The sequence below is a fragment of the Crotalus tigris genome, unplaced genomic scaffold (genome assembly GCF_016545835.1).
Source record: "Crotalus tigris isolate CLP2741 ecotype Arizona unplaced genomic scaffold, ASM1654583v1 scf7180000019692.1526454, whole genome shotgun sequence".
NCBI lineage: Eukaryota > Metazoa > Chordata > Lepidosauria > Squamata > Viperidae > Crotalus > Crotalus tigris.
In genome coordinates this window covers 174,196-187,352 of record NW_024097664.1, presented here as the reverse complement: position 1 = coordinate 187,352, position 13,157 = coordinate 174,196, and the positions used below count along the sequence as shown (strand labels likewise).

The 13,157-nt window shown below is 49.3% G+C and overlaps 2 protein-coding genes across 2 annotated transcripts; both read right to left on the bottom strand.

Moving 5' to 3' along the window:
* Positions 1 to 3,238: 3,238 nt before the first annotated feature.
* Positions 3,239 to 4,660, bottom strand: LOC120317556 (zinc finger protein 239-like). The gene has a single exon (XM_039364234.1). The coding sequence runs from the start codon at positions 4,236 to 4,238 to the stop codon at positions 3,957 to 3,959; it is 282 nt and encodes a 93-aa protein (XP_039220168.1). The 5' UTR covers positions 4,239 to 4,660; the 3' UTR covers positions 3,239 to 3,956.
* On the bottom strand, positions 4,538 to 12,298 carry LOC120317567 (zinc finger protein 665-like). The gene is made up of 5 exons (XM_039364244.1): positions 11,953 to 12,298; positions 10,364 to 11,705; positions 9,863 to 9,977; positions 6,391 to 6,715; positions 4,538 to 6,129 (listed from the first exon to the last, which is right to left on the bottom strand). The coding sequence occupies exons 2-5, from the start codon at positions 11,594 to 11,596 to the stop codon at positions 4,683 to 4,685; spliced, it is 3,120 nt and encodes a 1,039-aa protein (XP_039220178.1). The 5' UTR covers positions 11,597 to 11,705; positions 11,953 to 12,298; the 3' UTR covers positions 4,538 to 4,682.
* Positions 12,299 to 13,157: the final 859 nt, after the last annotated feature.

The window sequence follows — 13,157 nt, the reverse complement described above, 5'->3', positions numbered from 1 at the left end:
CCGCCTCTGGGGGTCTCTCCCTAGGCAGGGCGGGGGGGGCGAGATCTGGGGGGGCATCCAGGCAGTCGAGAGCTGGGGGGGGCAATTCCTCCCTCCTTCCTCCCGGGGGGCTCCAGCCAGGCTCCCCCCGCGGCCCCCAGGCAGCCCCTCTCCCGGGCGGTGGGGTGGGGGTCGGAGCAGGTGAGGAGAAGGGCGGGGGGGGGAGGTGAGAGCAGCCTTACCATATCTGGGGGGCAGCCCAACGCCCAATGACTATGAGAAGAATAAAAGGGCAAAGAACATATATACCTGGGAAAAACACTTACTGCATTGCACACCAAAGCTCCCTGTGGCTCAACCACCTGCCTGCCCCCCCCCAGCCCAGCCCAGGAGCAAAGCCCCCTCCTCAAAGAGGTATGGGACGTTTGTTGGGTGAGGCACAAAAATCTCTGGGTGCTGCTGTTCGAGAGGGGAGGGGTCTGCAGCTCTCTTGGGGGCAACATGTAAGCAATGGGCCATCACTGCCTTTCCAATTCCAGTCCCTGCCCTGCTCCAGGTGCTAAAGAGGCTGGACCTCAATTAACCTTTTCCCAGATCAGCCATTAATCAACTGAGCAGAGGAACCATCCTCAAGTCAGACCCAACAGCCTGTGTCTTCACAAGCACCTTAGAGGCATTTTCTCAACAGTGATACAGACTCAGTTCTTTTTTTTAATTTTTACAGTGCTAGACAGGATCTCTTGCATTTCCTGGTGGTCCCCCATCCAACGGCCAACTGAGCCTAAACAACCTTTACGAATCATCCAAAGTTGTCCAGGTACAGACTGAGAGTCACCTGCCTGGAGATGGTTCCCCGTGGACGCTAGCCGGGCGAGTCCCTGCAATAAGCCTCAATGGAAAGGGGAGCTCTCACATTTACACAGCCTGCTCCGTTTGGCTACTCTTATGCCGAGTTAAGTTGGCTTCCAAAGAGCGTGTTGAAGCAGGCAAGGGGTCTGGATGTGCAAACCCAGGAGTGGGGAGCAGGTCGGGTCGCGCTGGGTCCTCCTTTAGGTTGTTCGAGGCCAGAGGTGGGGAACGACGGCCCTTTTATGATTTCTGGACTTCAGCTCCCAGAACTCCTGAGCCCGCATGGACAATAATTGGCTGGATCAGCAATTCTGGGAGTCGAAGTCCAGGAGCCATAAAAGGGGCATCCTTCTAAGCGCTCACCCACTTTGTTCCTTTCCTTTCCCGTCTTTGCTGCAGCTGCAAACAATGCGAGTGTGTTCTTTCTGCAGCTTCTGTCGCTTCTGCCCAGCACAAGCATGGTACCCACCAGTGCCTCCCCTAGATGGCCGCTTCACTTTCACTGCCCCCCCCCCCGGGCATCCCTGCAGCTCCAGCCTTCAGGACCCCCCCCCCCGGCCCTTTCCTCACACCTCCCAGCAACCGCCGGCGAGCATCACTTTGAGAGGCACCACTGCCGTCTTTGTTGTGGGTGGCACAGTGGCCTTTCCCCGGCTCTTAAAGTACCTCTGAGCAGCAGCTCCGCTATCCACCCTAAGGTGGCAGCAAACGATGGGTCTTGGCGCCACCTGCCAGCCCTTGGGAGCACTGCAGATCAGAAATGCTCTACCCAGATTTCCTTTGGAGGAGGCGGGGCACTGCATGGCCCTAGATTACAGCTCACAACAATCTGCCCAGGTAGGCTGGCGAAGGCACTGCAGAGGCTGAATGGCAAGAAAGGTTTGAGTTTATAGTTCAGCAACATCTTGTGTCTGTTTACACAACACAACTCCCTCCTTGGGATCTAACACCCATATTCACACGTGCTAAGTGTGGCAGTGTTGAGAAGGGCTGGATTTCCGGGGCTTTGCCTGTCGTCCATGTCCAGCCTTCCTTACTTCCTGCTTGACTTCCAGCCGGCCTCTCAGCTGCCCCTTTTCTGGGCAATCCTGGCTACAGCTGAAACCCTATCCTCTCCTAAGAATGCAAATCAGGCCCATGAAATAGAGACCACGGATAGTTCCGGCCAGTTCTGCTTTGCTCAAGCTGCACCGTAAATACTGCGCCCGGTTTGGGACCCTCAAATTCTGTGCAGGAGAGGTAGAGAAGGACAAGGTGAATGATCAAATCTTCCCCTTGCAGCAAAAAGTATTTAAGGGCATCTTTTTACCAAATAATTTCAATTTACTGTGAAATCTGTTGAAACTGATGCAATTAAACGGCATGGACAGTTTATGGTTGCATAATGTATTGGGTATAAGTTTTGATTTATGACTTTCTTCTAAATCAAACAAAACGGTATGGACAACATCACTGCTTATAGCCTTTGAAGATTTTAAGCCTACATTTGATTCTATTTAAACGTGGAGACTACAGTACACGAGTCAAATGAGGCTGTTACAAAAAGGTACAATTTCAACCACACAATTTCAATTTGGCATGTAACACAATCATTCCCCAGCATCTAATAGACAAACTGGGCCTTTTAAGAGAATACAATAGAAAGGGAGGTCACTTTTTCTCATTCAGCATTTGTATGAAATGTGCTAACCAACCTCTTCAGAAAAGACTCCCAGCACTTTATTTAGACCTTCACCCTCTTTAAGTTGTATCTCCACTCCTTGACAGCTCCTTTGATCATCTCCTGCCTGAGTAAGTGGACCCAGATTTACTTCTCTTTCTCCAGGATATAGATAGTGTCAACGCTGCAAATATTGCATATTCTTGCTTTTGACAATATGCAGAATTGTCTGGTAATTATGGGGTTAATACAGAGCAGAGTGGGGGTGGGAGTAAAGCCCTGGAAAGAAAGAGAAAGAAAACATTTCACCTTCACACTAATTGGATAATGTGAGATATGATGGCTAATTTAGGGAGGGAACATGCTGATAATTTAACTGCTCAGAGGAAGAGAACTTAGATCCCTCTGTTATGCCTGTGCCAACATTTTGCAACAATAAAAGACTTTTAAGAAAACAAATGCCTGAAGTGTTTCATTAGCCGGAACCATAACAGATAGTATCTCACAAAGTTTTGCGGGCCTTAGAAAGCCTCTTGTGTCTGCTAAAAAGCCTTGAAGACAAGTAGACCATTGAGAGCATCCAAGACTTTCATACATCTGGGGATGGCCTTAACGTGGTGCTGACATTTGAAAAACCTATATAGATTATATCAAAAATGAGATGGAGCTCTTTCATAGCGACAAAAAAGAGGCTAAATTAGCCCTAGATTCAGCCATGTCTCACTTACTTCAACTAGGCACCAAGTGGGATGACAATTTAAAGGCAATTTATTAGTCTATTATACCAAAGAGATTTCCCTCAATGAAAAGGGGAAATCCAGGACCCAGAATCGGGTTTCATTTTATAAGCCATATAGTAGAAAAAGTACAAAACAAGACAAGAAATCATCCTACTCAGTTATGCCAGAGACATGAACAGTAAGATCCCATAATATTAAACATAACCATTGAAACGTGCATTGCATTAAAAGGAGAACGTGATATGGGAAAGTGTCATGAATCAAATGAGGCTGTTGGAAAAAGGGACAATTTCAGCCACAGAATTTCAGTCTGGCATTTAACACAATCATTCCCCAGCATCTAGTAGACAAACTGGGCCTTTTAAGCTTAAACGCTCTTTGTTTAACTGGATTGTTGATTTTCTTACCAACAGCCTCCAATATGTGCAAGATGGAACAAATACCCCTAATACCGTTTTTCTTGAGCACAGGTTCTCCTCAGGGCTGCATCCCAAGTCCGCTGCTGTTCACCCTGTTGACCCATGACTGTTGTGCTAGGTTTACCACCAACCACATTGTGAGGTTCGCAGATGATACAACAGTAGCGTTCCTTATTCGTGATGACAATGAGGGCACTTACCGCAAGGAGGTTTGTGCTCTGGAGTGTAAAAAGGGCGAGGCAGAAGGAGTTGCTTTGCCTTGTTTCAAACCAGACCCTGAAGGCAAAGTTGCTGCTCCACATGGCCCAATTACAACGGCCTATAACACTGAGTGGATTGATGCTGATAAAGAATTCCCTTTCCACAGAAACCCTTTCCACGCTCCAGGCATTTATATGGTTTCTCTCCTGAATGGAGTCTTTGATGTCTGTAAAGGTTTCCACTCTGACTAGAGCTACTTCCACATTCCCGACATTTATATGCTTTTTCTCCTCTCTGAATGCTTTGATGTTTATGGAGACCTTGACTTTCAGTAAAGCTCTTTCCACACTGGAGGCATTTACAGGTAATCCCCCAGATACGAGAGTTCATTGAGCCACTTTTCACAAAAACGATTTAATTAATTCAGGGAGGGTACTTACATTAGAAATTCAGAATTGCGACCAAAAAGGTCTGTCTAGCCCAGTGTTCCCAAACTTGACAATTTTAAGGCATGTGGACTTCAACTCCCAGAATTCCACAGCCAGTCCTCATGCCTTAAAATTGTCAAGTTTGGGAAACACTGGTCTAGCCATGTGACTTGCTTTCAATCACTAATGCCGTGGTGGCCATTTTTATCTTTCTGACTTTCCTTGGCTGTTCGGGGCTACAAGAAGTTGCCAGGGTTTGGGGTTTTTTTTTGTCCATGGCCACATGGCCAAACAAGTGCCAAGCCAGCTCCGGTTTTTGCTTTTGCTAGCTGAAGATGCTTGAGCTGGCTAGCAGCCGTTATTTTTTTAAAAAGGTAACTACAATGGTTCCAAGCTAAAGTGGCATTTATAGGGCTTCTCCGCTTGTGTGGATTCTTTGATGTCTATAAAGGTTTCCCCTCCGACTGAAGCTCTTTCCACACTCCAGGCATTTATACTCTTTCTCTCTTGAGTGGATTCTTTGATGTACGTAAAGGCTGCTCGTCTGAATGAAGCTCTTTCCACACTCCAGGCATTTATGCGGTTTCTCTCCTGAGTGGATCCTTTGATGTACATAAAGGCTTCCCCTCACACTGAAGTGCTTTCCACACTCCAGACACTTATGTGGTTTTTCTCCTGAGTGGATCCTTTGATGTCTATAAAGGTGGCTCCTGCGACTGAAGCTCTTTCCACACTCCAGGCATTTATGCAATTTCTCTCCAGTGTGGATCCTTTGATGTAGATAAAGGCCACTTCTCTGACTGAAGCTCTTTCCACACTCCAGGCATTTATATGGTTTCTCTCCCGTGTGGATCCTTTGATGTTTATAAAGGGTGCTCTTCAGATTAAAGCTCTTTCCACACTCCAGGCATTCATATGGTTTTTCTCCCAAGTGGGTCCTTTGATGTGTATAAAGGGTGCTCTTCAGATTAAAGCTCTTTCCACACTTCAGGCATTTATTTGGTTTGTCTGAGTGGATCCTTTGATGTGAATAAAGGTTTCCCCTCTGACTAAAGCTCCTTCCACACTCCATGCATTTATGCGGTTTCTCTCCTGAGTGGATCCTTTGATGTGTATAAAGGTTTCCCCTCAGATTGAAGCTCTTTCCACACTCCAGGCATTTATGTGGTTTCTCTCCTGAGTGGATCATTTGATGTGTATAAAGGTGTCCCCCCTGACTGAAGCTCTTTCCACACTCCAGGCATTTATGCGGTTTCTCTCCTGAGTGGATTCTTTGATGTGTATAAAGATTGCCGCTCTGTCTGAAGCTCCTTCCACATTCCAGGCATTTATGAGGTTTCTCTCCTGTGTGGATTCTTTGATGTGTATGAAGGTGTCCCCTCCGATGGAAGCTTTTTCCACATTCCAGACATTTATGTGGTTTTTCTCCGGAGTGGATTCTTTGATGTTTATAAAGGCTTTCCCTCTGACTGAAGCTCTTTCCACACTCCAGACATTTATAAGGTCTCTCTCCTGTGTGGATTCTAAGATGGTTTACAAGAACTCTATTTGTTTTGAAGGATTTTCCACATTCTGAACATTCATATTTCTTTCCTCTCTCCTGGAAACTTTGGAGATTCCCGGGTCTTCCGCCTCTTCTGCAGGACCCTCCGCCCTCCAGGCCCGTCTCGGGGTCTCCGCCCGTTTCCTGCTCCCCGCTTCTCCCTCCGGGCGGCCTCCTTTCCCGGAGTCCCCTTCGGCTCATCCCTTCCGGGCCTTCCCCGCCGTCTCCTCCCGGGGCTGCTCCGCGGCGCCTCCTCTCCTCTCGGGCGGCGCCTCCTTCCTTCCTTCCTCCGCCGGGCTCGCCCGTCCTCCTGCAGGGGCGAAGGGGGGGAGGAGAGGCGGGTCACGGCTTCGTCCCTTCCCCGGAGGGGAGTCCCAGGCCCGCCCACCCTCCAGGAGGGGAAGGCCGGAGCCTCCGCCTCTCCTCGGCATTTCCCGGGCAAGAACCAGACGGAGCCGGCCTCCCTCCCAGCGCCCGTCCCGCCAAACTAGGCCTCGGGCTCCTCCCCCCCCCCGCCTCCACCACCGAAGAGCCTTTCGGACTGCGACTCCCAGCATCCCTTGCGCCCTACCTGGATGGCGAGCCAGGCCGCGGCCGAGACACCTCGGTTCTCTTGGCTCCCGGAAGTGGAGGCGGGACTTCGCTGCGAAGTCTTGTTCCTGGTTTCTCTTCTTCTTTCCTTTGAATAGACCGCCCCGAGGAGTCCTCCTGCCAATCGCTGCCTTCCCTAGACCGACCAATCGGCGTCCTGCTTCCTTCCTTCAGCCAGACGGCGCCTGCGCAGGAGCGAAGTTGGTCTTCCTCCGGAATAGGGGTTGAAGTGCGGGACTCCCTTTGACTTTTGGGGGTCCGGTCCTCTCTCCTTCGCCCTGCCCCCCCCATGCAGACCGATGGAGCTGGTGGGCCTCCCGGGGCTGCCTCTCTGCCCCTCCCCCCTCCCCATACTGGGGGTCTCTCCCTAGGCAGGGCGGGGGGTGCGCTTCCTGCCTTCTTCCCCCGGGGGGGCTCCAGCCAGCCCCCCCCCGCGGCCACTCTCCCAGGCGGGGGGGGTCAGAGCAGGTGAGAAGGGCGGGGGGAAGGTGAGAGCAGCCTTCCCATATTTGGGGGGCGCCCCGAAGAGGAGGGGGCCCCCCTCTTCCCCGAAGCCCCCCCTGAAGGCGGGGGGAGCAGCGATGGAGGGAGACTGGCCGGGGAAGGAAAGACAGGAAGAACTGTTAACCGGTGGAACTACCCGCCTCCAGAAGTTTTGAATGTTCCAACAGCGGAGGCTTTAAAGAAGAGACTGGACAGCCATTTGTCTGAAATGGTTGTCCAAGGAGGCGGGGCATTGTCTGGCCCTAGATTAGAGTGAACAACAACCTGCCCAGGTAGGCTAGCAAAGGCACTGCAGAGGCTGAAGGGCAAGATAGTTTGGAGTTTATAGTTCAGCAACATCTTGTTTCCGTTCACACAACACAATTCCCTCCAGGGGATCTAACACCCACATTCACACGTGCCAAGTGTGGCAGTGTTGAGAAGGGTTGGATTTCCTGGGCTTTGCCTGTCCTAGTCCAGCCTGCCTTACTTCATATATCTGAGGCTGGCCTTACGTGGTGCTGACATTTGGAAACTGATATAGATTACATCAAAAATGAGATGGAGCTCTTTCACAGCCACAAAAAAAGCCCAAATTAGCCTAGATTCAGCCACATCGCACTTGCTCCAATTAGGCACCAAGCGGGACGATCATTTAAAGGCAATTTATTAGTCTATTATAGCAAAGAGAGTTCCCTCAATGAAAAGAGGGAATCTAGGACACAGAATCGGGTTTCACTTTATACTTCTTATAGTAGAAAAAGTACAAAGCAAGACTTGATTGGAAGTAAGAAATCATCCAAGCCCCAACTAACACTAAACAAACTTTACTTCCCAGGTCAGCCAACAATCTCCAGGGTCAGACTTAGAGTCCCCTGCTCACTGTCAGGGTGAGTTCCTGCAATAAGCCTCAGTGGCAAGGGAAGCCAACAGTTGCACAGCCTGCTCAGTTTGGCTAGTCTTCTGCCGGGTTAACTTGGCCTCCAAAGATTTGCAAACCCAGGAGTGGGGAAGCAGGTCGTGTGAACAGAGCTTCGGGTCCCGATGAATCCTCCTTTAGGTTGTTCTAGGCCAGAGGCGGGGAACGATGGCCCTTTTATGACTTCTGGATTTCTGCTCCCAGAACTCCATGAAATACAGACCGAGAATTGTTCCGGCCGGTTCATCGTAAATACTGTGCCCTGTTTGGGCCTCTCAAATTCTGTGCAGGAGAGGCAGAGAAGGACAAGGTGAAGGATCACTGCAGCAAAAAGTATTTAAGGGTACCTTTTTACCAAATAATTTCAATGTACTGTGAAATCAGTTGAAATTGATGCAATTAAATAGCATGGACAGTTTATTGTTGCATAATGTATTGGGTGTAAATTTTGATTTATGACTAACGTTCTTCTGAATAAAACAAAATGGTATGGACAAAATCACTGCTTGTAGCCTTTGTAGATTTTAAGCCTACCTTTGATTCCGTTTGAGAGAAATCTTGATGAATGTGGAGAATGCATCAGAAAGGGATGTCACTTTTTCTACTGCATCCAATTTACAAGAGTTTCATACATCTGGGGATGGCCAAAAATGAGATAGAGCTCTTTCACAGCCACAAAAAAAGGCTGAATTAGCCTAGGCTCAATTAGCACTTGCTCCAATTAGGCACCAAGTGGGATGATCATTTAAAGGCAATTTATTAGTCAATTAAAGCAAAGAGATTTTTCTGAATGAAACGGGGGAATCCAGGACACAGAATCGGGTTTCATTTTATACGCCTTATACCAGAAAAAGTACAAAACAAGACTTGATTGGATGGAAGAAATCACCCTGCTCAGTTACGCCAGAGACATGGAAAGGAACAACCCATAATATTAAGCATAACCATTGAAATGTGCAATGTATTAAAAGGAGAACGCTGATATGGGAAAAAGTATCACGAGTCAAATGAGGCTGTTACAAAAAGGGACAATTTCAACCACAAGAGTTTCAGTTTGGCATTTAACACAATCATTCCCCAGCATCTAGTAGACAAACTGGGCCTTTTGGGATTAAACACTCATCGAGTCACTGGATTCTTGATTTTCTTACCAACAGGCTGCAATATGTGCAAGCTGGAACAAATACATCTAATACCATTTTCTTGAGCACAAGTTCTTCTCAGGGTTGCGTCCCAGGTCTGCTGCAGTTCGCCCTGTTGACCAATGACTGTTGTGCTAGGTTTACCACCAACCCTATTGTGAGGTTTGCAGATGATACAACAGTAGCGTTGCTTATTCGTGATGACAAGGGCGCTTACCATAAGGAGGTTGAAGGGTTGGTGATCTGGCGTAAAGAAAACAGCCTAGTTTTAAATACTAGAAGAACCTTAGAAATCATTGTCGATTTCAGAAAAGGCAGGCACAGCCACAATTCTCTGTGCATTAATGATTCACCTGTGGAGATGGTTACCGGCATCAAATTCCTGGGTGCGCAGCTACAGCACACTGGTGAAGCGGGCACAGCAGCGCCTGCATTTTCTGCGTCGCATGAGAAAAGCACATCTTCTATCCTTTCTGTCCACTTGCTCGTCAGGGATCTAGGCACTAGGCGAAGCTCAGTTCTAATTCAGGTAATGCTCGACTTAACGACAGTAGTGGAATCGGCGCATTTCAGTCATGTTAATTAAAACTGATTAAGTGAAAGAGTCCACATCCTAGATCACCCCAATGCGTACACCCCTTGAAAAAGTGTGTAAAATTATTCAAATTCCAACATTTGGCATCACAGAATAGCACAATCATTAAACTGACTTTACCAATAAAGGAAATAATAAAATGAAGCTGTGAATAAGTTTACTTACTCCTGAATGTTTTTCTCCTGAGTGGATTAATGCTCTTAAAGACTTCCCTTCCCACAGAAATCCTTTCCACGCTCCAGGCATTTCTATGGTTTCTCTCCTGAATGGAGTCTTTGATGTCTGTAAAGGTTTCCCCTCTGACTACAGCTACATCCACACTCCAGACATTTACATGCTTTTTCTCCTCTGCGAATGCTTTGATGTTTACGGAGACCTTGACTTTCAGTAAAGCTCTTTCCACACTGGAGGCCTTTACAGGTAATCCCCTAAGTACAAGAGTTCATTGAGCCACTTTTCACAAAACTGATTAAATTAATTCAGGAAGGGTACCTACATTAGAAATTCAGAATTGCGACCAAAAAGGTCTGTCTAGCCATGTGACTTGGTTTCAGACATTAATGCCATGGTGGCCATTTTTATCTCTCCGACTTTCCTTGGCTGCTTGGGGCTACAAGAAGTTGGCACGGTTAGGGTTTGTTTGGGTTTTTTTTTGTCCATGAACATATGGCCAAACAAGTGCGGAGCCAGCTCCGTTTTTTGCTTTTGATAGCTGAAGATGCTTGAGCTGGCTAGCAGCCGTTATTTTTTTAAAAAAGGTAACTGCAATGGTTCCAAGCTAAATTGGCATTTATAGGGTTTCTCCGCTTCTGTGGATTCTTTGATGTCTATAAAGGTGTCCCCCTTGACTGAAGCTCTTTCCACACTCCAGGCATTTATGCGGTTTTTCTCCTGTGTGGATTCTTTGATGTTTATAAAGGTTTCCCCTCTGACTGAAGCTCTTTCCACACTCCAGGCATTTATGTGTTTTTTTTCCAAGGTGAATTCTTTCATGTAAATAAAGGTCTCCCCGCTGACTGAAACGCTTTCCACATTCCAGGCATTTATACTGTTTTTCTCTTGAGTGGATTCTTTTATGTGCATAAAGGTTTCCTTGACAATTGAACCTCTTTCCACACTCCAGGCATTCATACGGTTTCTCCCCTGAATGGATTCTTTGATGTATTTTAAGGGTGCTCCTATGACGGAAGCTCTTTCCACACTCCAGGCATTTATAAGGTTTTTCTCCTGTGTGGATCCTTTGATGTCTATAAAAGTTTCCCCCCAGACTGAAGCTCTTTCCACACTCCAGGCATTTAAAAGGTTTCTCTCCTGAGTGGATTCTTTGATGTGTATAAAGGTTTCCCCTCAGATTGAAGCTCTTTCCACACTCCAGGCATTTAAAAGGTTTCTCTCCTGAGTGGATTTTTTCATGTGTATAAAGGTATCCCCTCCGATTGAAGCTCTTTCCACACTCCAGACATTTATGTCGTGTCTCTCTTGAGTGGATTCTTTTATGTGTATAAAGGTTTCCGCTCCTTTTGAAGCTCTTTCCACATTCCAGGCATTTATTTGGTTTGTCTCTTAAGTGGATCTTTTGATGTGTATAAATGCTTCGCCTCTGACTGAAGCTCTTTCCACACTCCAGGCATTTATGTGGTTTCTCTCCTGAGTGGATCCTTTGATGTGTATAAAGATGTCCCTTCTGATTAAAGCTCTTTCCACACTCTAAGCATTTATGTGGTTTTTCTCCGGAGTGGATTTTTTGATGTGTATGAAGGGTGCTCCTGTGAGTGAAGCTCTTTCCACACTCCAGGCATTTAAATGGTTTCTCTCCTGTGTGGATTCTTAGATGGTTTACCAGACTTCGTTTTGTTTTTAATGATTTTCCACATTCCGGGCATTTATGTTTCTCTCCTCCCTCCTGGATTCTCTGGGGATTCCCGGGTCTTCCGCCTCTTCTGAAGGACCCTCCGCCCTCCAGGACCGTCTCGGCGTCTCCGCCCGTTTCCTGCTCCCCGCTTCTCCCTCCGGGCGGCCTCCTTTCCCGGAGTCCCCCTCGGCTCATCCCTGCCGGGCCTTCCCCGCCGTCTCCTCCCGGGGCTGCTCCGCGGGGCCTCCTCTCCTCTCGGGCGGCGCCTCCTTCCTTCCTTCCTCCGCCGGGCTCGCCCGTCCTCCTGTAGGGGCGAAGGGGGGGGGGTGGAGACGCGGGTCACGGCTTCGTCCCTTCCCCGGAGGGGAGTCCCAGGCCCGCCCGGGGAGGAAGGCCGAAGCCTCCGTCTCTCCGTGAGACTTTCCGGGCAGGCCTCCCTCCCAGCGCCCGTCCCGCCAGACCAGGCCTCGGCCTCCCTCCTCCCTCCCGGGGTTCCCTTCTCCGCCACAGAGCCTCTCGGACTGCGACTCCCAGCATCCCTTGCGCCCTACCTGGATTGCGAGCCAGCCCGCGGCCGAATCAATTAGGCTCTTAACGTTCCATTCGTTTCCGGAAGTGGAGGCGGGACTTCGCTGCGAGGTCTCTTCATGTTACAGGTAGCTCTTCCTGTTTTGTTTTGTTTTTTTGGAATGGACCGCCCCGAGGAGTCTTCCTGCCAATCGCTGCCCTCCCCAGAGCGACCAATCGGCGTCCGCTTCCTTCCAACCATCAGCCACTTGGCGCCTGCGCAGTAGTGAACGTTCGTTCTCGGCAAGGGGGTGGGGCGAGGGGCTCCCCTGGAAGTCTTCACCCTCCTTCGCCCCCCCCCCGCATCCAGGCCGGCGGAGCTGAGGGACCCCCTCCCCAAACTGGGGGTCTCTCCCTAGGCAGGGCGGGGGGGGAGCTTTCTGCTGGGGGGCTCCGGCCAGACTCCCCCCCGCGGCCCCCAGGCAGCCCCTCTCCCGGGCGGGGGGTGGCAGAGCAGGTGAGAAGGGCGGGGGGGGGAGGTGAGAGCAGCCTTCCCTTATCTGGGGGGCGCCCCGAAGAAGAGCCCCCCCCTTTTCCCCGAAGCCCCCCCCTGAAGGGAGGAGCAGCGACGGAGGGAGACTGGCCGGGGAAGGAAGGAGGAATCTCCTGACAGGGAGAACTGTTAACCGGTGGAACTACCCGCCTCCAGAAGCTGTCAAAGCTCCAACACTGGAGGCTTTAAAGAAGAGACGGGACAGCCGTTTGTCTGAGCACGTGGATGGACTAGATGACCTCCAAGGCCCCTTCCAACTATTACTATTAGTATTATTACCACCTACACCAGTGTTTCCCAAACTTGACAATTTTAAGGCATGTGGACTTCAACTCCCAGAATTCCACAGCCAGCATTGCTGGCTGTGGAATTCTGGGAGTTGAAGTCCACATGCCTTAAAATTGTCAAGTTTGGGAAACACTGACCTACACTATCCCTTCCTCCTCTGTGACTCACCTTTTCCCCTCCAAATCAAGAAGCAGTCCAACTTAATCAGCAATGTATTCTTTGACTTTAAACATTTGTATTCATCTCATGCTTTTCCCACATGTTTTCCTTGGGGGTTTTTCCCTCCTGTTCTGCCCTGCCAAAGACGGAGGAGGAAACTGGGGAGCATGAACGAGAGGAAACAGTGCACTGAACTGGCCTTAAGGGCCACCTTTCCCAGCCTCTCAGGGTGCTTTGGCCTGGGGTAGA

What these genes read in the sequence shown, in the direction of transcription:
- LOC120317556 (XM_039364234.1), bottom strand. Translation starts at nt 4,238, where the DNA reads ATGAACTCTCGTATCTGGGGGATTACCTGTAAATGCCTCCAGTGTGGA.
- LOC120317567 (XM_039364244.1), bottom strand. Translation starts at nt 11,596, where the DNA reads ATGAGCCGAGGGGGACTCCGGGAAAGGAGGCCGCCCGGAGGGAGAAGC. An exon ending in TAAATGTCTGGAGTGTGGAT is followed by an intron (nt 6,716 to 9,862) that starts GTAGCTGTAGTC and finishes GAGGCCCACCAG; the next exon opens with CTCCATCGGTCTGCATGGGG. An exon ending in CGGCCTGGCTCGCCATCCAG is followed by an intron (nt 6,130 to 6,390) that starts GTAGGGCGCAAG and finishes TCGCCCCTGCAG; the next exon opens with GAGGACGGGCGAGCCCGGCG.